The 24,971-nt window shown below is 39.2% G+C and overlaps 1 protein-coding gene across 2 annotated transcripts in view; it reads left to right on the top strand.

Moving 5' to 3' along the window:
• SH3RF3 (SH3 domain containing ring finger 3) overlaps positions 1-22,119 on the top strand; it is a 334,768-nt gene extending 312,649 nt beyond the window's left edge. For both annotated transcript variants that reach the window (XM_072135807.1, XM_072135805.1), the window contains 2 exons: positions 960-1,294; positions 13,399-22,119. In XM_072135807.1, coding sequence (XP_071991908.1) covers positions 960-1,294; positions 13,399-13,567 — 504 coding nt within the window. In that variant the 3' untranslated portion in view covers positions 13,568-22,119. The remainder of the gene's footprint in view (positions 1-959; positions 1,295-13,398) is intronic.
• Positions 22,120-24,971: the final 2,852 nt, after the last annotated feature.

Here is a 24,971-nt window from a genome sequence, read left to right as displayed (position 1 = left end):
TAAAATTGTTTAAAGGCATAGTAAACTTAGTGTATGCAAATTTTGAAAGTAATAAAAATGCCTTAACAATTCTCTCACTCTACTGGCATTTGGCAGATAGAAATATATAAGTATATGTGGCTTAATTTTAGTTAAATAATGACACAGTGTTACTTGTATTGTGTTGTCTTATATCTGTGTATTCACCTAAATTTAGAGCTATCCGGCCACCAGGAATGTCATTTAAAATTCCTCTGTCAGCACTCTGAATTCCGCCACTACTTTACAAAATGTTAATTCACATTACCTGGCATATTCCTCCAGATCCTAAAAATGACTAAATTGTGCCTTTTGGCTCATTTGCATATTTTTATTATAGGTAAACAGGAGGTGTTAGTACAGGCAGTCCCCGGGTTACATACAAGATAGGGTCTGGAGGTTTGTTCTTAAGTTGAATTTGTATGTAAGTCGAAACTGTATATTTTATAATGGAAGTTTTAGACAATTCTTTTTCTTTTGCCCCAGTGACAATTGGAGTTTCAAAATTTTTGGTGTAATTGGACCAAGAATTATCAATAAAGCTTCATTACAGACATCTTACAGCTGATCATTGCAATCTGGGACTATAGTAAAGCATCCAGAGAGCTTCACCAGAGGTCACATGGGGCAGAGGGGTCCGTCTGTAACTATGGGTTGTCTGTAAGTCGGGTGTCCTTAAGTAGGGGACCGCCTGTATAGCATAGTTTACCACATAATTTCTGGATCCACTCTGTCACTAAACAGTTTTGACTTGGGCCTTTTCCCAAGTCCTTATCTTTCTCATTGCCTGGTTTTCATCCTTTAATTTGTGGGTCTGGATACTGGGGGTAGCAGCTAGGATGTGACCTTCTTATTGTCTTCAATGTCTTCAAAGCTATGAGCAAAATAGTTTTGCTGTAAATGGTATATTTCATTAATTACATATTTAAATTATCTTTCAGAGAGAAAAAAAGGGAGGATTGCTCAAACTTCTGGCTGGAGCCTCTGCAAAAAAGAAGTCTCGTTCTCCTCCATCCATTTCACCAACACATGATCCCCAAACAATTATGGAAGGAGTGATTCAAGGTGCTGTAGGACTTGAGTTCTCAATGACCAGCAATGGACGAGCAGGGTCATGTCCCATTGAAAGTGAAATGCAAGGAGCAATGGGAATGCATCCATTACACAGAAAAACTGGCTCTTTAGATCTAAATTTTTCAATTCCATCTCCAGTAAGACAGGCTACCTGTGCAATGGTAGCTGTCCGCCCGGAGCCCAAATCAGTTTCCAGAGAAAGGTAAGAGTGTATTAAAGAAAACACAAGTAATGTTAATAATGTTGACATCAGTGAAGAGGGCGTGATTGCTTGACTATATTCTGCAGCTCTCCCTCCTCTATAACTAGAGGACATTTAAAAGTTTTTTTTTTTTTTAAACAATGGTGTCTCTAATCCCATGGATAGAGACATTTATAAAGACATCTAAAAGGTACTGTGTACCTCACAGGCTGACTACAAGATAACATCTTTAAGTCATATTATCTAAAATACATAGGCTAATCTAATTTCACATTAGCTAATCTCTCGGCCAAGAAAATTGCTAACATGAGTGGCGTGAAGTTGTAAGAATAAGAAATTATGTCTAACCATCCGTTCCAAATCTAAGAGGAGGACCTCTAGGAAAAATAAAAGCTAGTCTGTTGGTCTATCATCACAAGGTCTATCAGTTCTGGTGCAATAAACGCAAAATGGAGGTGGATAATATTCTTCGTAATAGTGATGTCACAGACATCCATGCAATCAACGTGGCCATGTGATGGCCAATACAGAAGTTTGGCCTAAAAAGAGGTGAAGAAGCTTTGACTTTAATATTATGATAAGAAGTGTAGGCTCCAGTTTGCAAAAAAGTCAGGTGATTCAGAGCAATGAGACAATTGGGGGCATTTATCAATTCTACTCCATTTAAGCAAAAAGTTTTATGCCCATGGACTCATATAGCTGGTACACAATGCACTAGTCAAAAGGGCTATCAAGAACGACGTAAAAAGCGCCACTTTTGATAAATGCCTGCCAGTGGGGTCTGATGGGTGTAGATGGTTCTAGAAATATCAAGAAAAATGATGGGGTTGTTTCACAGTCAAAGTCATTGAATACATGATCCTGATTGGTGGTGGTTTCAGTGGTGAGCTATATGTAATTATCCTCCTACAAGATGTTACTTCTAACACTATGGGTATAAAAATTACAACAATCAGGACATCAGCAGGACAACAACCTCAAGCATACTTTGAGATTGTCAAAGAAATGGTTCACTGCCAATGAAGAAAAATTGCTGGATAGTCCCCAGACCTCTACCCAATCGAACACTTGTATTTGTACCCAAGTGAGCCAGCCAGCATGCACCAAAATAGACAGTATTGAAAGCCAAAGGTCTATCTACAAAATGCTAACAAAATAATAAAAATATACATTTATATATTTAGGAGCAAAACCATAACAATGCAGTTACAAGAATCTGCATAGCTAAGCATATGACAAATAGTTGCAAATCATATTTATGTATGAGATACCCAAGAAGTTTGTGGACAGTGAGATATAAAGCCTGAATGTTAAAAGTTGAAAACATTGTTACCCTTTTGCTAGTCAGTGTATAGGGTATTTAAAACCCCACAATATGTATGTTAACTGCACATAACCTTTTTGTAGTAACTTGAACTATTTGTTTGACAGATTTCTTCGCTATCAATATGAGATATTTTTCTCCCACATATTTGTGCTTTGCTCTCACCTGGTCACCCAGTGTTTTTTGCTTGTTTTTGTAGTTTTTTGTTTCATTTACAAATGTAATGATGTTGAGGCCAACTTAAAGCGCAAGTTATAAGGATTTTACCAAATTCTCATCTGTGAATCCCCCTGTAAGTATGCACAGAACGATGCCCATGTTGTGCTGGTCGCCCTTTTCTTTCCAGAGTAAGGCTACATGCACACTGTCGTGAGCCCGCCACACCGTAGCACTGCGGGCACACGGCAGCGGGGAGAGAGGAGGAGAAGGTGAGCGCAGCTCACCCCCGCCCCTCTCCATAGCAATGTGTGGCCGTGGCGCCGTAATACGGGAAAAGATAGGACATCTCCTATCTTTTCCCGGGCTACGGAGCGGTACGGTGCCGCATGTGTGCTGTACCGTACCGCTCCCGTAGGGCGCCACGAGCCCATAGAAGTGTATGGGGGACGTATATCGGCCATATATACGTCCCCCATACTGTAGTGTGAATGCAGCCTTAAGGCATTTTCTTTTCTGAAAGTGTTTGACAGTGGAGTGGAAGTGAGCAGTGACTATACATGGAATATGTAATGAGTGGAAGAAATCCTAAGTAAAACATTTACATAAAGTGGATAGTCTGTGCTGTGTGAGCACTAAGGGTTAATAGGTTCTCTGCATTGAGCTGCTATTGCTGAGTACAACGTGACAGGCAAGATCTTGTAGGAGACCTCTGTATCCAGATCACTGAACACACTCAGCCTTGCTACACACACACACACACACACACACACACACACACACACACACACACACACACACACACACACACACACACACACACACACACACACACAGCACTGTCACATGACTGCCCCTCCTTCCACCTATGTAAGCAGGGAGCATCCCAGTGAGGGCCCTGAGAGTCCATACAGTTGTTTACAGAACAGTATCAGCACAAGCAAGGGAAGTAGCTACTTAATCACTGAGATAATCTAAAGAGTATAGCAAAGAAACTGCTGGATATAGGTAACAAAGATAATAGGCAAAATTGTTCTATATTCTAAGAGAAATTGATTTGTGGAAAAAAAAACATGTGGAAAGGACACAGAAACAAGTTTTCTAAAAGTGTAAATGGATGTCAGGAATATTTTTTTGGTATATGTTTATGGTACCTTTTATAATACTTTCTTGACACTAATACAAACTAGGATACACTTTAACTGCACATTAAATTGACTGATGTAAAAAAAAAGAATCTACATCTAATCTATCAGCTTCATCAGTGTTTACCAAATCTTTGCTGTTTACTATTTTTCTTTATTTTTGAGTATTTTATGGTTAATGTCCTCATTTAATACATATAGTATATACTAGAGTATAAGCCGCCCTGAGGATAAGCCAAGGCCCCTAATTTTACCCATTGACTTGAGTATAAGCTGAGGATGGGAAATGCATTGGTCACAGCCCCCCCCCAGGCTATATCCAGCCAGCCCCCTTTAGTATATAGCCAGCCTCCTGTAGTATACAGCCAGCCAGCCCCCAGTACTATACAGCCAGCTCCCTGTAGTATAGGGCCAGCCAGCCCCTTTGGTATACAGCCATCCCCCTTTAGTATATAGCCAGCTTCCCGTAGTATATAGCAGGCCAGCCCCCTTTAGTAGCCAGCAAGCCCCATTAAAGGGAATCTACCACCACAAATCTACCTATAAAGGTAGATCAGGTGGTAGGTGGATCAATAGGACGTAAGGATAGCCCTTTTAAGGGGTAATCCTCACATCCCCGCACTGTTTCGATAATAATTTTATTATCTCAATATGTAAATGTTGTTATGCGGCTACTGGGGCAGCATTCTTTGTGCTGAAAAACTCAGCTTATACTCGAGTATATACGGTAATATGAGTGGTTTGCAACTATTGGTAGCTGGCTTACCAACTGCTACGGGATCCAACAGAAGAAGGGTCCAACTCCAGTCATACAATGCATAAGGTCACTATAGTCATGTCGTGTCAGGAACATGTTAATGCGATTCAGGTGGAATGCACTCAGGAATACTGACAGACTTTACAGACTCTCAGAAAACAGTAGTAAATTTTTCTCTATTGCACTGTAGTATCTGTTTAAATCTAGTCTGTTACTAGTACCTCGGTTGCTGGGCAAAACATGCACATAAATCAACAGCGCAAACAACAGTAATAACAACATCAGATTCTTCCCTCTTTCCCCCCCCAAAAAGCATCACACTTTTTACTAGCCACAAAAATATAAGTTGACTTAATTAGAATGTTCATTAACGAACATAATACATGAGATGCTTTGGTGCCTACAGATTAGTTAGTTTTGGATAGCATTGAGACAGCATTACATTGAGGTATGTTCTTTGAGTTTGTAGAAGTAGGAGAAGATGCAAATCGTATGATTTTGGATCAAGCTTGTATCTAGAAGGAAGTCACATTCAACTAGCTTCTCTGGATTGTTTACTCTTGAATCATATGCTGAAGTGTTGAAATGTCGTTGATGACCATGGCGTGGCACAGTGACCAAGGTACCTTTGACTTGAGCCACTTGAAAGGCCTCAGGATAATCTTTCACTAAGTCTTAGCATTTTCCTGCAGAGACATTTGCACTTACCTGCATATTTCTTTGTGTAGAACCCAAGGGAAGACAGGAGATTCGGCGCTCAGGGATTCTCGAGGATTCAACGGAAATTAGCTCAATAAGAGCAATGTTTTATTTTACAAAAATAAAAAACAATAAAAGTGCTACGCGTTTCTGCTCCGTATCGGAGCCTTCGTCAGGCATAACCTGTATTGGTGTGGAACAGCTTTAAATACGGTAACAACCTAATAGATACGTCCGGTTGACCCGGAACGTGAACAGATGTCATTCATTACAAAATAAGACAATTGGATTAAAAATTAATTTTAAAAGAAACATTTCATATTAATATATACACACACTTATAAAAGAGACTGATTAAAAGTATATATGTGAGAGTAAATGAAAATCGATATGTAAACTAGGCGGCGGAGGACCCGGAAGTGTGTATGTGTATCTCGAACGGGAAGTTTTCTGAATGGCTAGCGGTAAACCGGGTCACGGTGTGTGGAGTAGCGTGACTACGTAAACAAAGTATGGTTGCTAGGGAACAGATGGACACTAATCGCTGCAGGAGAGGAGTTACGGAAGCCTGAAAAGGACAAACCGAGGATTGAATTGCAGAGGCTCTGCGGGATGTTTGCGGAGGGGTGCTAACGGATGGAAATACTAAATGTGCCTATTAAGAATTTGAGGAGGTCCAGAAGGTAAGTCGCATAATAAGATGGAAGAAGATGTTAGTAAATTAGCAATTAAATGGATTCTAGAACGGCATTGAGACCGTTCGGGTGCAGTGTTCTTAATTTAAAAATCCAATAGGATTCGCGTCTATTTAGGGTTTTCACCCTATTATTGCAGTTTACGGGGATTTGTTCTATTGGCATCAATGTGAGATTTTCAAAGGTACAATTCTTTTCGATGGTAAGATGTTTAGAAAGGCTCTGTTTGAGAAACCCGGTTTTTGTTTTGTGTCTGTGGCCATTCATTCTTACTCTGAGTGTTTGGATAGTGCGCCCCACGTATTGTAGACCACACGAGCAATTGATTAAATATACCACAAAATCGGAGGCGCATGATAGTTCTTGCTTTATTTGAAATGTCTCTCCTGTGTAAGAAGAAGTAAAGGATGAACATCCTGGATTCAGCATTTTGCAGCATAGACATTTCTTGTGAGCACATCTCTTGATACCTTTTTTCTGAGAGGTGTTCTTATTGGGAGGGTTGATGGTTTTTAGTCTGCTAGGAGCAAGAATGTTTTTAAGGGTTGTCGCTCTCCGAAAGATTATTTTTGGTTTTGTTGGGACAATCTCTCTCAGGTGAGGGTCCTTTAAAAGGATGCCCCAATGTTTGTTCAGAGTTTTCCGGATCTCCTTGTTACCTTTGTCAAATGTAGTGATGAAACTGAGTGTGTAGTCTTTTCTTGAAATAGGTAGATTACTCTCTTTGTTCTTCAAGCAGTCATTTTGTTCGCGTACCAGATTTCTCTTAAAGGCTTCTTCGATCAGTGTTTTAGGATATTTTTTATCCAAAAATCGTTTCTTTAAGATGGTGGATTGTTGTATGTAATCTTTGGAGGTTGTACAGTTCTTTCTAATTCGATGGTACTGGCTGAACGGGATGTTCTTCAACCATTTTGGGTAGTGAGCACTGCGGTAATCCAAAAAACTGTTACTGTCAACTAATTTAAAATGAGTTTTGGTAATGATTTGGTTATTGTTATGAGAGAGCAGAAGATCCAAGAACACAATTTCAGTTTTTTCTAAGTTCATGGTAAATGTGATTCCCCAGTTATTATTGTTGAGGTGCTCAACGAATTTAAAAGCTTCCTGTTCTCCCCCGTCCCATATAAGGAATAGGTCATCTATGTACCTTTTATAATACTTGATACCAGAAGACCAATTGTGTTGGGATAAAATGTATAGGGACTCGAACCTCCCCATGAACAAGTTTGCGTAACTAGGGGCGGCTCGAGTCCCCATAGCTGTACCCCTTGTCTGGAGATAGAGCTCTTCATTGAAGGTGAATAGATTATGTTATAGTATAAATTTCATACTTTCCACTATAAAAGATATTTGTTTGCGTGGAAAGGTGGTATGATTTGTTAGATACCAATGTATTGCTTCCAAACCAAGGTGATGCTGAATATTAGAGTATAGGGATGTAATATCTAGGGTGAGGAACCGAAGGTTTTCTTTCCATTTAAAGGATTGTAGGTCTTTGATGAGGGCTGTGGAGTCACGCAGGAAAGATGGTAGCTTAGTGACTAGTGGCTGGAGGTAGAGATCCACGAAGTGTGATAGATTACAGGTAAGTGAATCTATACCTGAAATGCATGGCCGGCGCCAGCACCCGGCTTACCCGGGCAAGTGCCGGGGCCCCAGAGGTCCCAGAGGGGCCCACGGCACACACTGACAACATAAGAAAACTCAATTACATCGGCATACTTTGCCGATGTAATTGAGGGAAGCGCCGCACTCACAGTGCCGGCGCGGCTGATAGGGGGGCGGCACCGCAAGCGGGCACTCACAAAACACAATTGCTTCGGCGCGGCCAATGTATTTCTGCTGCGTCTAATAGTGTGCAGGACGCTGGCCGACGTGATGACTTCATGCCGCCAGCGTCCCTGCTGCTGCACGATAGACGCTGCTCTCACACAGGAAGATGTAGCAGATGAAGAAGATGCGAGAAGCCCTTGAGGTAAGTTAGCGTTTATTATTTTTTTTTAATGTGTATTTAATTAATTAATGGAGCCTGGGGGGGGGGTGTATTAATTAATAGAGCCTGGGGGTTATATTAATTAATGGAGCCTGGGGGGGGGGGGTATTAATTAATAGAGCCTGGGGGGGAAGTATATTAATTAATAGAGCCTGGGGGGGGGGGATTAATTAATGGAGCCTGGGGGATATATAAATTAATAGGGCCTGGGGGATATATTAATTAATAGAGTTTGGGAGGTATATTAATTAATAGAGCCTGGGGGGGCTGGGGTGTATATTATTTGATGGAGCCTGGGGGGCTGTATATTAATTAATGGAGCCTGGCTGGGGGGTGTATATTAATGAATAGAGCCTGGGGGGTATATTAATTAATGGAGCCTGGCTGGGGGGGTGTATATTAATTGATGGAGCCTGGGGGGCTGTATATTAATATTGGTTTCTTAAGGTCTGCGTTTTTAATGCCACCACATGAGCTACGGGGCCCAGTTAGGCACTCTCGCCCAGGGGCCCAGTGAAACCTGGAGCCGGCCCTGCTGAAATGATTGGACGGCCTGGGGGATTTTTTTGGCTCTTGTGAATCTTGGGTAAATGGTAAAAAAGTGGAACGGCAGGGTGAGTGGTGGAAAGAAATTTCTTTTTTTTTTTATTTAAGATGTTCCTGTCAAATGCTTCCTTGATGAGTTCGTTATAACTATCGATATGTGCTTTGATAGGGTTAATTGTGAGTTTGTTATAGTATTTCTCATCACCCAAAATTCTTTGGGCTTCTATTAGATACTCCGATCGATCTTGTAGGACGATTCCTCCCCCTTTGTCAGCTGCCCTAATGACGAGGGTGGAATTGTCTTTTAGGGTTTTCAAAGCTGATTGTTCGGCATTACTCAAATTTTTTTCCTTTGACTGTGCTGATTTTATATTCATAAGGTCTTGAGATACCAAGGATTGGAATGTCTCAAGAAAATGGCCTCGATAGTTAATGGGGTTAAAGGTGGGTTTTACTTTAACTTGATGGTGAAACACAGGGTTTATTTCATTGCTATCCAAATTATTTGAGTTGTTACATTCTTGTGTTTACTAAAATTTTTTGGACTAAAATATCTCTGCTGAGTTAGTTTTTTGATGAATGTATTAACATCTACAAATAGTTGGAAATCATCCGTGACTTTACTTGGGGAAAAATTAAGCCCTTTGGATAGGAGTGATTCCTCTTCAGGACTCAGGATATGGTGAGATAAATTAAATATCTTTACTGTTTCATTTGTATTACATTTGTTAGAACGGGTTATGATCACATTCTCTTGATTTTCTTTCCTCTTTGGGACCTGTTTTCTATTTTTCCCGCTTCCTCTGCAGCCTCGGGTCCTTTTTTTCTTTTTCTCTCTGAGGTGGGTGTATTCAGAGGTATAAAATATTCTAGGAATCGGGTTTTTGCTTTTTTTGTATACTCCTCTGGTTTCAGTGGAATTGGGGTGGAGGGTCGTGTTGGGCCAATTTCTAAAAAAGACACATGTGATGTGTTACTCGCTGGTGATATCAAGGGAAGTGTTTCGTTCGAGATATTACATATTTCTTGAGAAGTCGGCAGCATGTTATTCGGGATCGAGAGGTTTTTTGTTATGACTGTATCTTGGCTGTGCGAAAAAAATGTGTCGTGTGTTGTGAGCCCTGTAAAGTCTGCACATGGGGAGGTGAATTGGATAGGGCTGGGAGTCTGGCTATTTTGAATGATGTTTGCGGTGGTCGATATGATGTTCTGATTTGGTAGGGTGGGTTCTGTAGGGCGGGGAGTAGAGGGAAGGTTAGGAGGGGGAAGCGGATTCGATCTATATTGTTTGTGGGGTCTTGTCGGTATATGTTTCTGAGTAGGAAATTTTGATGGGTGAGAAATAAACCTATTGTGGTTATGATGATTATATCTGGAATTGTGGATAACCCGGCTCTTTGGGTTGATATTGTAATTTGGAATATTTTTCTTTTGAGGTGTAAATGTATTGAGACCTTTATAAGCATGTTGTTCTATGGTCTTATTGTTTTGATATTTATTGGTGTGATTTTTGGAGTGAGGGATAGATTGAACAGTGGTAGGTATATCAGTGGATATCGGTTTGGTAGAATCATAATAATGTGATAGAAATTTCTTCGCTTTTTTAGTGGCGATGGTTTCTTCAAGTTTGCTCAACCTTGACTGGATGTTCTTGTTTATATTTAGGAAATCTGGGTGTTCGCTGAAGGAGCTCAGTTTTTCTGTAATGATGTTTATACTGTGAGTTAATTTATCGCATTCGCTGGAACGCTTATTAATAATTTTAGTCATAAGGTTTAAGGAGCAATTCAAAAGACAGCGGTCCCATTCGGCAGTGTACTGTGTGTCATCGGGAAATGCCGAGGGGATCTTAATACATAGACCTTTGGGAATATGTTCTTTTTTTATATAATATTCTAAAAACATAATATCAATGCTATGTTGCAATTCTTTTTTAGCTAAATCCTCAAAGTCCATAAATAAGTCTGTCATTTGTTTGGTTCTTGTGGTTGTCTTTGGTTGATCCAGATGATTGTCATGTTCATTCAGTAGTTTCAGAAGGAGTTCTCTTCTATGCTGAAGTCTCCTACTGAAGTAATCCATTGGTCTTGAGGTGGAGGTTGCTGCTGGTTTTTCTTCTCTCCTGTTCGACAGTTGGCACAGGGGATATGCACAACTGTGGCTGTACAGATGCTTGGGGCTGGAGGGGTTTCACACTCGTTGTCGGGGGTTTTAGATCCGATTGGTGTGTGGTGGGAAAGAAGAGAAGAGAATGCGCTACCTCGTGAAGATGGTTTTAGTAGGGAAAAGGTAAAGGTAGGTGGGTAGGACACTCACCTATTTACATATGCTTATGCGTATGTAAGATGTATAGCTGGCAGCCAGTGGTCTCCTGTAATGCATCAGTGTCCGGACCAGATCCCGGGGCTGAAGGAAGTCGATGTGTAGAACCCAAGGGAAGACAGGAGATTCGGCGCTCAGGGATTCTCGAGGATTCAACGGAAATTAGCTCAATAAGAGCAATGTTTTATTTTACAAAAATAAAAAACAATAAAAGTGCTACGCGTTTCTGCTCCGTATCGGAGCCTTCGTCAGGCATAACCTGTATTGGTGTGGAACAGCTTTAAATACGGTAACAACCTAATAGATACGTCCGGTTGACCCGGAACGTGAACAGATGTCATTCATTACAAAATAAGACAATTGGATTAAAAATTAATTTTAAAAGAAACATTTCATATTAATATATACACACACTTATAAAAGAGACTGATTAAAAGTATATATGTGAGAGTAAATGAAAATTGATATGTAAACTAGGCGGCGGAGGACCCGGAAGTGTGTATGTGTATCTCGAACGGGAAGTTTTCTGAATGGCTAGCGGTAAACCGGGTCACGGTGTGTGGAGTAGCGTGACTACGTAAACAAAGTATGGTTGCTAGGGAACAGATGGACACTAATCGCTGCAGGAGAGGAGTTACGGAAGCCTGAAAAGGACAAACCGAGGATTGAATTGCAGAGGCTCTGCGGGATGTTTGCGGAGGGGTGCTAACGGATGGAAATACTAAATGTGCCTATTAAGAATTTCTTTATAATTTCTTTTGACATTGAATCATTGGGGACTAGTTAGGAGTTATCTGGACATTTTGCATTTTGTACTGTCAAAAGAATCTGTACAATTCTTATTCACAGAAGAATAAGAATGGCTACTTTGGTCATCTCTGGGTGCATTGGGGTACATCAGACCCTTCCTTCTTGTGATCTGTGGGGGTCCCATCACTGAGACCCTCAGCGATCAGCAAGTTAGGCCCTACCCTGTGGATAGGGCCTAACTTGCTACTACGGCAGAACCCCTTTAAAGGAAATCTACCATCAAAATCAAGCCTAATAAACCAGAGACACTCACGCGTAGATCCAGGTGCTGTCACTGTGGTAATAGTATACTTGTTATCCATGGCCTCCTTCCTACTAAAATCAACTTTGAAAATTATTCAAATGAGCATGAAGGTCTACCCCTCCCCCTCTGTCTCAGAAAATTACCACAGTCTCAGCGCCTAGATCTATGAGTAAGTGTCCCTGGTTTACAGGCCTGATTTTGATTGTAGATTTCCTTCAAGTGCTACAGATATGTTCTTCCTAAACTTTCCTCATAGCTGGACATATTGAGGTCAGTAATAGTAAAATGTGCAGTGTGAAAGACTCTTTTCTGCTAACCCGTAGACCATAGCTACCACTCTTTATGCTTCAAGGGATAATTACTACAGAGATAGTTTTTACACTATCTTAGACATGCCTATGCATAGTCACAACCCATAACTATTTAGCAACAGAGCCATGTTATCAGCTTTGGCAAGAGCTACACTTTAGAAAACCAATGTAACTGTTGTATTGTAGTGCTGAGATGCATAATGCTGACGAATTTATTAAGAATATACTGTATATACTCGAGTATAAGCCGAGTTCTTCAGCACAAAAAATGTACAGTAAAATCCAAACTCAAGTAAAAAAAAAAAGAAACTAAAAAAAATATCAAAACTCTTCTTTCTGGCACCTCGCAGGTCTTCTGTGCGATCTGTCGGTCAGCGGCTGGTCCGTGCGACATCACAGGCTCTGACGTCAGCTGCCGCCGCTGCAATGATGTTGTTTGTGCCGCAGGCCAGCACACACACTGATGTGAACGGCGGTGCTGAGGTCAGAGCTATGGGCCGCACGGACCTGCCACTGACCGATGGATCGCACAGAAGACCTACGGAGGCGCTGTAAATGTGAGTTTTGATTTTTTTTTTTTTTTTTAATCAATTGTTTGCATAACAGGGTGGGGGTCCTGCTGCATGACGGGGTTGGGGGTTGACTATTTATTGGGGCACAGGGGCTGCTGGCTATATACTGGGGCAGGGGCTGGCAGGCTATATACTGGGGCAGGGGCTGGCTTGCTAAATACTGGGGCAGGGGCTGGCTTGCTATATACTGGGGCAGGGGCTGGCAGGCTATATACTAGGGCAGGGGCTGGCTGGCTATATACTGGGGTAGAGGTGGGCAGGCTATATACTGGGGGCAGGGGCTGGCAGGCTATATACTACAGGGGTCTGGCTGGCTATATACTACTGTGGGCTGGCTGACTATGTACTTCTGGGGGCTGGCTATATACTGGGGGGGCTGTGACCAATGCATTTCCCGTCCACGGCTTATATTCGAGTCAATATGATTTCCCAGGTTTTTTTAGGGGCCTCGGCTTATACTCGAGTATATACGGTATGCAAGTTTGCTTTAATGTTATAATTAATGTTTTAAATATTCTAAATTTCAGATATCGAGTTGTTGTTCCCTATCCACCACAGAGCGAAGCAGAAATTGAATTAAAAGAAGGCGACATTGTATTTGTACACAAGAAGCGTGAAGATGGTTGGTATAAGGGCACATTACAAAGAAATGGAAGGACAGGGCTTTTCCCTGGGAGCTTTGTAGAAAGTTTCTAAATATATTGTACTGCATTTCTATACAATGAAGGAGCATCCGACAAAAGGGCAGCGTGGAAACGTGATGGTTGAATACATACATGACAAACTATAAGCACAACATATAAAAGGAAAGGATGCCAAAACCATATAAGTTGCCATTTTGACTTCCAAAGATACCCTTGGACCATCAGCCTATGATCAAAAAAGCACCCTGTGTTTGATGTCCTTTGCTGAGTAATGGCTGACTGGAAGATCCACTGGTATGTTGGAGTAGTGCCTTCTGCTTGGAAACATGAACTTAGAAGATGCACATTTTGACCATGTTTGCTACTTGTGATGTATACATCAGAAATGAAATTACTTTAAAATGAATCTTTTATTCTACGCTAACTTATTTGTATACACTGCAGTGTTCTTATTACTTGCCTATGCAAGGAAAATAAATGATATGAATTGGCCAAAGGGCTTTGCACATTAAACAGTACATTTGATGTAGTGGATTATGATGTAATCTGCTACAGAAAAACCTGCACAATAAGCTCGCCATGGTTTAAAAAAACAAAACTTTGATTATTATCAAATTATTGAATGTTGGTATTTCCGTTACTAGTAAGATGACCTTTGAATAGGATACTTAGAATATTTTGTTTACATTTTTATTGAATTAGTTTATGAATACTTATAGTTGCATTTCAAATGGATTTTCTCAATCATCTGAACCCGCTTAATAAAACAAGCACAATGGGAGGGAAAGAAAAGATAAATCATTGTCAAAACTGCAGTTGCTTGAGAAGACATGATATTAAAAAAACACAGCTGTTTCTTTTCAGAAACAAAACAATTTCTGTTCACGGGCTATTGCTGCCATAAGTTCAGTTATATTTAAAGAGGCTGTCAAAGATTAGATTTTTTTATTGATCAACTATGCACAGTATTTGTGATCAATATCAGATCAGTAGGGTTTGACACGCAGCTGCAAAGTTGTCAAACTATTTTAAGGCTTGGGGATGACTGAAATAAATCTTTGAATACCCATTTCTTAGGATTATTAGCGGTACAGCATGAAGCACCTTCATAATCAGCTGCCACAGACAGACAGTTCTTTACAGAAATGCAATGGCTGTTGTTTGCTATTTCAGCTTGCCTGCAATACTAGGCACATCAAATAGGCATGAATGGCACTGCGGAAGAAGGCACCCATAGTTTTCTAATCACACTGTGGAGCATTTTTTTTTATTATTGCATCTATTATGAGATACAAATCTCTTCCTAATAAGTTTGAGAAAAATATCTATCCAAGAGAAGCCAAACACATTTTTTATTACACTCGCTGCTTTTTTTGTTATCTTTACAGAGAAGCTCATCAGAGTGGCAGCCTAACGGCTCTGTGTTCAGGACAACCTGTCACCAGGGACCTTATTTTCACTAAAGCCAGGTTACAGAAGCCTATTACAACTGCATTGTAAATATGCCTTTCTGCTTTCTCGATTCGCATTACAATATAGTTGTGTGTTACAACTTACCTGGCATCCTGACAGAATCCTCTCTTTAGTCCCAGGGGTTAGGATTTGGTTTGGATGCATTTCAAAAGCATATGATTGTCTGTGATGCAGACTGCTCAGCTTTCAGCCCCCGCCTTTGTTCTCCTGTACATGAGGGATCCTCCCTCCTGCTCCTTCACATCAGTGGTAGAGTGTATTGCTCGGCCGGCCCCTCCGATCTACTCCTTCCCATTCCTTATACCTCCTTGCTGGTCACAGTTCATGTCATGTGACCAGAGTGACATAATCTCAGTTACTTTAGCCTCTTAATAATAGCTAACTGTACACCATACAAGTATCTGATCACAACAACCTACATGGACTTCTACTCCTCTTACAGTTTGCTATAATTATAATTAAAGGACTTGCGATGATGTCACTCTGGTCACATGTCATGAATGTAACAGTGTAAAAAGGCACTGAGTAAAAAAAATGGACACAATCTTTCCCATCTGTACATAGAGCTTTATAAGTCTGTAGTTGAATATTAGCTGACAGTCCCTAAGTACATGGAGGCAGGGCAGTTATTTGAGGAGACATAGAGCTGTCAGTCAAAATAATGGGGTGTGGTTAACTGCCAGCCAGAGACAGAGAAGAGTCACAGGGACCAGACATGAGTCACAAAAGCTAATGTGCATATCAGAAAAAAAGTCTATAATTAAGGTACAGAGCCTCACTGGCAGCTAATTTTAGGTGATATGGGGAGGACTTATAACCCTTTTTCAGCAGGAGTTGTTAGTCAGGGTGGTCAAAATTTGGTGACAAGTCTTCTTTAAAGAAAAGCCATTAGCAAAATGATAAATCCTTCCAAAAGTGGACATAACTATTCTATTAGAAATTATTTGTAAATGTGGTTATACATTATTTGTGATATTGGTGAAAGCAGTATTTAAAATGAATAAAATAATTCAGAAACCTTATATTTATTTATGAGATTTTAAAGATCAGGAATTTATTATAGATTAATCAATGAAATAATAAAATGTGCTTGTAAGAAGAACACTGCAATTCTCTTTGAGGTAGACATTTGTGTACAGATTGTAAAGTGGTGTTGGAGTTTTGTCCTTCTCATATCCATTATGTTCTGAAAGTGTGTTACTATGTCTGGCTATAACCTCCGTTCTATACAAATCTATGTCAATGAATAAACCAGCAACAAAATATAGGATTCTATAGACATGTCAGTGCAATAAATATCTTGGGCAAATCATAACCCATGCCAGTTAGGGCCTCAAAGACATATCCAGGACTAGAATGGTCTGCATAGATTGTCCTGTGACCCATCACCAGTATAGTAGCTATCAATAAGTGAAGTCAAGAAGGGGTCTAACCATCTGATAACAATATCTAGTATGGGGACTGATGACTATAGTCACATCTTCTGTGATGTGATGAAAATATCACTATGCCAATGTGTGAAATCAAATGTATAATTATAGAGATACAGTACACAGCTGAAGTATGATGTTCCTGTACTAAAGTTATGTGTGCATGAAATCTTAAGCCAGAAAGGACTGGCAAAAATTTAAGTGATCCAAATATTAGTGCAGAGCCTAAGATCATATAATAACACATATTGATGAAATGATTTTTTTCTGAATTAAGCTTCAAAGATTTAAAGTATTCAAAAAAAATGTACGGAATGAGTAGGATTTAATATAGTTGTAAAGCAACACTGATCAACATGATGAAAAAGGTTTGTACTTGTTGAATGTACATTGAAATATAGGGTAGTGTCACATAGACAATGTAAAAAATCCAAAACTTAATATATGTATGACAATGCTGTGCATTAAAATATAATTTTACCCAGAAAAAAAATTAATATAAAATAATCCAATATATTTAATCGCAGTTGAATAGTGTATCCATGGAATCCAATCAGTTTTTCTGCTATTGATATTTTATATTGTCATATATACTGTATTTAACACATGTTTCATTTAGTTCTATTTTAGTTACGTCCAGAAGAACACAACATAGGATTTTCAAAATTATGACGATTTCTAATCAGGGACATTTTTTGTAACAAGTTGTTTAATGAGAATAGCAAACTATTCGCTCTCTATCCATTTACTATATACATTGTTTTTGGGGAATATTCTCTAAATTCGCCAATAATACAATGAAATACAGTTGTGTATAAGCTAACAGAAATTGGATAAAGTTCATAGAATACTGCAGTAGTGTATTGATATACTCTACAATCAACAATGCTGCTTTTCAGCTCACAAAATAGGATTTATGCACACTGTATTCAAGCCTTATGCCATGATACCTTTGACTCACTATGTTATAGAAATAAAGGTGCACAAATACTTGATAAAGCCAACCTTATTGGAAAGTACAGTTAAGAAAGGTATTCTATAGATATGAGAGTGAAAGGAAGCTCATATTTATGTTTGGCATTCATGCTGGGAACTCTACCCTGCAGATATCATGCACAGAGCCTAATAGACGTCACACATGACAACCAGGGTGCCCTGTGAACTGTGCCATCACAGCCAGCATAGTGCCGTATACACAACAGTGCCAACATATTGCCCCATATAAACATTGCCAGCAGAATACCTCAAAGTACAATGGTGCCAGCAGAGTAGGGAGTACTGATCAGTTTATTGTGAAATGGTATTCTTTCCAACTCTGCATTATGGACCCTACAGTACTCATTAGAACCTTCTTCAACCATCAGTATAAGCATGTGACTGATCTTCTGGCAACTGCAACTTCCCATCACAAGATGTTTGTTTGTCACCTTGAGACTCCTTTTTATAGGCCATGACTGATATTATTTTTCAGTGGCAGGATTGCTTTCTAATTGCTGCTAGTTTTCTGCTTGTATCATGACTTTCCATGGATTTTTGCTCCTCTCTTTCATTACCTGTTCAAAACTTTTTCCCAGTGTCATTTCTTATGATTACACAGAACTTAATTTATGGCCTCCTATGGTTTTACATCTTTGTGGGGATTGAATGTTTTTTTCTAAATTAAAAACATACAGTCCGGTTTTCATTGACCAATTTCTACTTTAAATTAAAAGGTTCTGTGAAAACATCATGGAACACACAAGCATCAGCCACTTTTGTGTGTATGTTGGCTTAATTAGTGTTAATTGAAGTGAGTGTAAGACTATATTAAGAAAATTTGGTTTATAAACCCTGTTGGGCATAGTTCCTTCTCTCTATATTGTAGAAGAAATATTGAATTTATTTTCATTTTGCATGTCATATTCATTAAAAGAGTCCCCTTAGGAATTGCACATGTCAAGCATTGATGTTAGACTTAAAGGAAATCTACCATCACAAACAATCAGTACTGTGACTATGGTAATCTTATATTTTCTGATCTGTGGCTTCCTTCCTTCTATGGCTCCTTCATGCTGTAGCTTCACAGGTTGCCTCACCTTCCACCCTGGTACCTCAACACTTTCCCCGCCCTTTGCCTGCTGTGATCTCACCATAGCAGAAGTTTCAGCACACAGTATAACAAATAAGAAGGTTACTGCAAGGCTATAGAACATTACCAGAACTTGGCTCAGAATTACAATGTTGTAGATAAAAGGGTGACCTGTATTTGGACTCAAAGGGCCATTACATATTTGTCTTGTGCATTGTATACATTCATAAATGTTGGCAAATGTACTGCAGTGCTTCATTTATAATTATTCATCTTTTCTACACCTCTTTTCTACACCTAATTTTTACCCCCTATAAAAAGTTTAAAAAGAGACAATTTTAATTTATAGAACACTGACCTAATAATGCCTAAAAATAAAAAGGGACCATATTTAAGATATTATTTAGTATAATAGTACAAATGTTTTCTATTAGACAGGTTCTTTTAATCTTTAGGTTTAACTATTTGTAATAAAGACATTCTCTGCTTCCAAACACTTTTTACATTTTCATAATTAACCATATGTAAATGTCCTCACCGCTAAAATCTCTTTTATAGTTTACACTAATGCTAAAGTTTACCTATCTGCTGAAATGCCTGTGTTATATCAAGATTACAGTTTAGTTGGATCGGATTTTGTGTGCAGAAGTAGTTGTTTTAGACAATGAAAAGCACAAAAAGTATATACCCTATACCAGTGATGGCAAACCTTTTAGAGGCCGAGTGCCCAAACTACAACAAAGACCCGCTTATTTATCGCAGAGTGCCAACACAGAAATTTAATTTGTGATTTATACTCGCTTCTCTGTCACAGCTTTCATTGATATCAGCACCCGAGGACACCAATAAAGCAGAAAATAGTCCCAGGTACAGCTGTCACTTTAAAATAGCTCTGTGCACAGCAAGTCCTGGGCTGTCTGGGACTGCAGGAAGATACCTGGAATCATCTCTGGTGATGCCCTGAGTGCCCACAGAAAGGGCTCTGAGTGCCACCTCTGGCACCAGTGCCATAAGTTAGCCATCATTGCCCTATACGGTTAGTATATACCAAACTATACAAAGAAAAGTATAAAAGCACACAGAACACCATACCATATCCATGGGCATCTGTTGCAGGTTTGTCAGATTTTTTTAATACTGATTAGAGATCACAAATATATAGTTAATTGGCATATTTGGGTCTTCTTTTCTGAAATCAAACATAATAAATAATGTAACTTATTGTGGTCCTACAGTAGCTAAATAATTCATTAATAGCACACATATAACACTGTATATACTATATATTTCTCTTTGGCATAAATGCATGTGTTCATGTGTTGGAACAGTACAGTTATATTCACACATGCCAAATGTGCCAGGTAGTAATCCAAGAAAATGGTCAGATATCTACTTTTAGTGTACAGTTGATCCACACACAGAACCATTCAGTTTATTAGGGCGATAATTCACAACTACCATCCTCATCAAATCCATGACAAGAAATGTCCATAAGCTTATTTACAATTTCCAGCCATGTCACTATAGATTTTTACATTAACTACTTTGAGGTGCCAAACCCAACTTTGAGGGCAGTGTAAGGACTATAGTAATGCAAAGTATAAGGCTTCCTTAGAGTTACTTTTAAGTTAATTTTGAAGAAATTTTAAGTTGCCTTATTATTTATAGCCAAAGATATAATTGGAAGTTTATTTAACCATCGTTTTTGACAAGTAAAAAGACATGATTTAGAATCATGCAAAATCATGATTTACAAAGTACCATCGATACATAAACATTGCATATGGGTTTGCAGACCCTTGTACCTTCATAATCAAGTGTGGAATAACTATAATAGATTTAGGATTTAGCATCATTTCAAATCCAATGGTAAATACCATAGAACAGACTTGTGCCAGCTATGGAGCCCTTGAGAAGAGACCCATCCTTTTTGGTGTATTCCTTGTGATCCCCTTTCTGCAAATACACACTTGGCTTTGCTAAACATGCATGCAGAGGTGTAATATGTATCTGCCAGTACAAAATCTGTACTAGGCTTCATCAATGAGGACTCAGGCACTAAACAAAATATCAATTTGCAGTTTATTCCCAGTGATTGCTATAAATGAGTAGCAATCACTAAATTAATCACCACATTTGCTTCCAAACATAATTCCATCATATATGACTTGATGAAAGATGCCCTTTTCAGAAGAGATCACAAGATGACTGACAAGCTTCATTCAGTTACTATTCATATTGCCTAATGAGCGATCTTATTGAGAAATGAATCCTTTTGCATTGGGGATTAGGAAAACTAAGTGAACTTTACAAACAAAACTATGATTTAGACTTAAGATGCCCAAGCACATTCTCCGGTATATCTCATGATTTTGGTAAGATCTGGCAGTTAAAAAATATATACAGACATTATATACAGTCAGTATATGTAGCTTCTATGGAGTGCTCTCAATCTGTATGTACAAATGTATGTAGATGAGTATCAGATATGTTTTCAGAAATTTATTGGCCCAGTATATTGTTTTGTTGTTCCCAGTTTTGGTTTTCAATATAAGCACAATCAGATTTCTGTTTTCAATATTTCTTTGGAGCCATCAAACCATGAGCACTTTGTTCTATACCAAGGTACTGTAGGCACAGAGTAAATATATCAACAATGTTAGGGCTCTTTTACATTGGCGTTGTTTTTCACGTCCGTGGTTCAGTGATTTCCACGGATGCCTCACAAAGCCATTGATTTCTTAACACTCTCTAAGAAAATCTCACGTGTATGATAATACTAATTTAGCTTTTTTACATTCCTTCTCATACTAGCTACACTTACAGTGGACTGCTCATATTTTCTGCAACTATTTTGTATAAATATCGGCAGAAAAAGTGATCTAATCACCATGTGCTACTAGACCCCAACAGAATGCTACTCTTCATATTGAATTGCCCATTGGGCACCTCTTCAATAATGTGCAGTCCCAACCTACAGTTCAGGAGGTTTCATACAATTTTGGTACATTTTTATTTGCATGCAAACAGTTTTTCATGCTGATAACAGCACAGTGGTAAATTGATTGCACAATGATTCCTCCGAGTATGCCCTGTCTGATATTATTGTATAATGTAGCTGCATAGACACCGCAGCTTGAGCAGAATGATGACTAACCATATTTGCATTTACAGTTTGCATTTCTAATTCAATACTGTGGATGTATCTACTACCCTGAGTCATATGTGTAGGCTTTTTATGAATAATGTTCTGTATATTCAATGGTTTTCTGCTTTTTTAAGCTGGCATTTAATGAATGAGATAATGTAAGCTAACTTGTAAAAATGTTGGATGTTCTAAAATGTCAGTGCCAATACAGAAGGCAAGTTTGATTTCATATTGTGCACCTTTATCTATGGGGTCCATGAAAGCTTATGTAGTCTCCTTCGACAGACTATTTTGTACTAAAGCATAATCCAGTGTGTTCAAATTGTACATGATGAATTCCTTTGTAGTTTGCACAGACCTCAAAATGTTTCTACCAAGTATGAATGTTAACATTGAATCTTGGAAATACTCTACCAGCACTGTCTGGTGATCATTGAACAACGAGAGTGAGTTTTCTTCTTCAAATAAAACAAAGTATTACAATGCATTCATTTTATGTGTCTTTATTTACTAAAATGTAAGGAAATCTAGAAAGAAAAGTTGTGACTGAATATCTGTAGTATATTCCAATGCACCATGATCTACTTCTGCTAAGGTGTTCACCACTGATTTAACAGACTTAAAGGGAACCTGCTTGTCACCAGGACCCTTTATTTTTATTCATGTCCCCATAGTGGCTTCCCAAACCATTTATAATTATTATATACCACTCTTTCCTGATGTTAGTGTCTGGTGTCCCAGGAGTGTGTACTGAGAAGCGCCCTCCTCCCCAACCTTTGGGAAACCACTCTGACATCAGCCAGTTTAAAAAGAAAACATCTCTCTCCTCCTCTCTCGATATGTCATAGCAGCCAGCCCGCTGCTTAACGCATCTTCTTTCCAACCACAACAGCCAATTCTCATGTCTGTGTGGCCAGCTCGTTGAACAAGCATGCGCAGAACAAGCAGAGCCGGCCGGTCACTCACTGCTTTGATCTTCGAATGCACCACACTACTCTATGGGCTATCTAGCAATCCCTAGAGTAGTGCATGCTTGTTTTTTAGGATATGCGCAGAACAAGCGGAAGCACCCACCCGCTAACCCACGTGTTGAACATACACTTCCCCTATGATTGTGGGGATAGATAGGAACACAAATTCTGTAAGTCTAGGACAGAGGAAGGTAATAATATGTTTCACTACTTTGCTGTTGTTATAGAGAGATAATTCTGAAATGACTGTTTGATCATAATGCAAGGTACCTATGGATCAGTCTGTTACAAAATTCTTTACAAACTTTTTGAGGCCTGCAAAGCGGCACTCTTACACTAATAACTAGCAGCACTAATATCTTCTTGTGCCAATTGTTCATTTGCTCAAATTATTATTCAGAGATCCCCATCCAGCCGTGGAGCGGACCTATGATAGTCCACATTCCACAGATGCAACGGAGGCCGTCAGCTCTCGGCAAGCTGGCGAATCGTGTCCGTGTGCCACCAGACTACCACGTGTATGTTATGACACAACTTCATCTAGGGGTCAGCAGTGTCATGTCAGCGAAATTGCTGTAGGGATTTTAGTAGAGCAGGGTATAATGTGAAGGAGGGTTTATTCTAGGCACAGTGTGTATGCATAGCAGCAATCTTAATCCGACTAGATAGAAAGGGGATGCGATATAATACGAAATATTAAGTGTAGAAATTGTCAGTGATGAGGCTAGAATGCTCACACGCTGATACAGAGTGGCACTCTGGAACGTATACACATGGTAGTCTGTGGGAACTGATATGCTCCACCAGTTTCCTTCACCTCTGTTGCTTCTGTGGAATGTGGAATCAGAAGTCCGCTGTACGGTTAGATATGAGAAAAACAAACAAACTACTGGCACAAGAAGATATTAGTGCCCATAGTTAAGTGTAAGAGTGTCACAGACCTTGTAAATTTTGTATATATACGTTTCAACACACTGATCCATAGGTACCTTGCATAATGATAATTTCAGAATTATCTGTCTGTAACCGCAGAAAAGTAGTTACAAATATTATTACCTTACCGTCCTCCATCTATCCCCACAATCATATGGGAAGTGGGGTCCTGTACAGCAGGGGCGTAACTTGAGGGGGTGCAGATATTTAACTAAATGTCTACCCTAGATGCACCCTTTAACGAAATGTCTACTCCAGATGCCCCCTTTTAATGAAATGTACATCCTAGATGGCTCCCTTTAATAAAATGTCCACCCTAGGTGCCCCCTTTTAATGTATTGTCCACAGCAGGGCCCTCTTGAAAGAATAAAATCTATACTCACTTTCTGGCTTCTTCCCCGCTGCTCTGTCTTCTCCTTGCGTCTCCATCTTTTCCTCTTACGGTCCGGACGCATCACTATGATGCGGTGGTGTCGCGGCCGTGTGACATCATAGTGTAAGGGCCAGCGCAAAGATCTGTCATATTTACTGAGCTGAATAGGATGTTTATTCTCTTTGTCCACCATTGGTCTTGCATGGGGATAAGATTATTTATAATAGACAGATATGAAGAAAGAAAAAGGGGCACTATCTGTACTTTCTTGGAGTGATCGCTGATTTCAGAGTTGGCTTGATGGGAGACAGGTTAGGGTGGTGCTCAGCGTTCATAGAAAAAAGACATCAGTAATGCGGTTTAAAAAGAGAACAAACAGCGACACTCACCCAAAAAACAGTGTCTTCTTTATTTCATGTGAAATACATTCGGTAAGTGTGCCAACATGGGGTAGAGAGTGGAGCAGGGGGTACATGCAAAAAATACATTCGGCACACTTTCCGAATGTATTTTTACTTCACATGAAATAAAGAAGACACTGTTTTTCGGGTGAGTGCCGCTGTTTGTTCTCTTTTTAAACCGTATTATTTATAATAGACACAAGTTTTTACACATGACTTTAAACATAAAAGCTGTGGTGTTTTGGCGTGCTCTTTGTGATACCTTTCTCTGTGGAGTTTGTCCATTTTGCAGATGTAGAACAGTGGCATGAAAAGAAAAATATCTTGAAAACTCATGTTGCCTCTATATTGTTTGCTTCACAGATAATGTGCATATTTATGGGATGAAATTGCTTAATGTTCCACTAAATGTGCTCACTACCAGCAGGAGGGAGGTCAGTATTAATGCTTTATATAAATCGTACCTAAGACATAAAGTGTTTGAGCCAGAAAATGTTCTTCCTTTGCTTCCTGCAGTGCACTTTCTTTCATTCTTTTTTCTGATGGGTTTTTTTTGGTGCTTAATATTTTACAGCATTTTATAAATAACATTAATTGAAATATCAAAGGAAAAATTTTCATGTAGATAATGAAATATTTACTTTATAAAATATATAATT

Source organism: Engystomops pustulosus, chromosome 2, assembly GCF_040894005.1.
Source record: "Engystomops pustulosus chromosome 2, aEngPut4.maternal, whole genome shotgun sequence".
In the NCBI taxonomy this organism is placed as follows: domain Eukaryota; kingdom Metazoa; phylum Chordata; class Amphibia; order Anura; family Leptodactylidae; genus Engystomops; species Engystomops pustulosus.
Note: the sequence above shows the minus strand (reverse complement) of the source record. Positions and strands in the feature narration are given on the sequence as shown.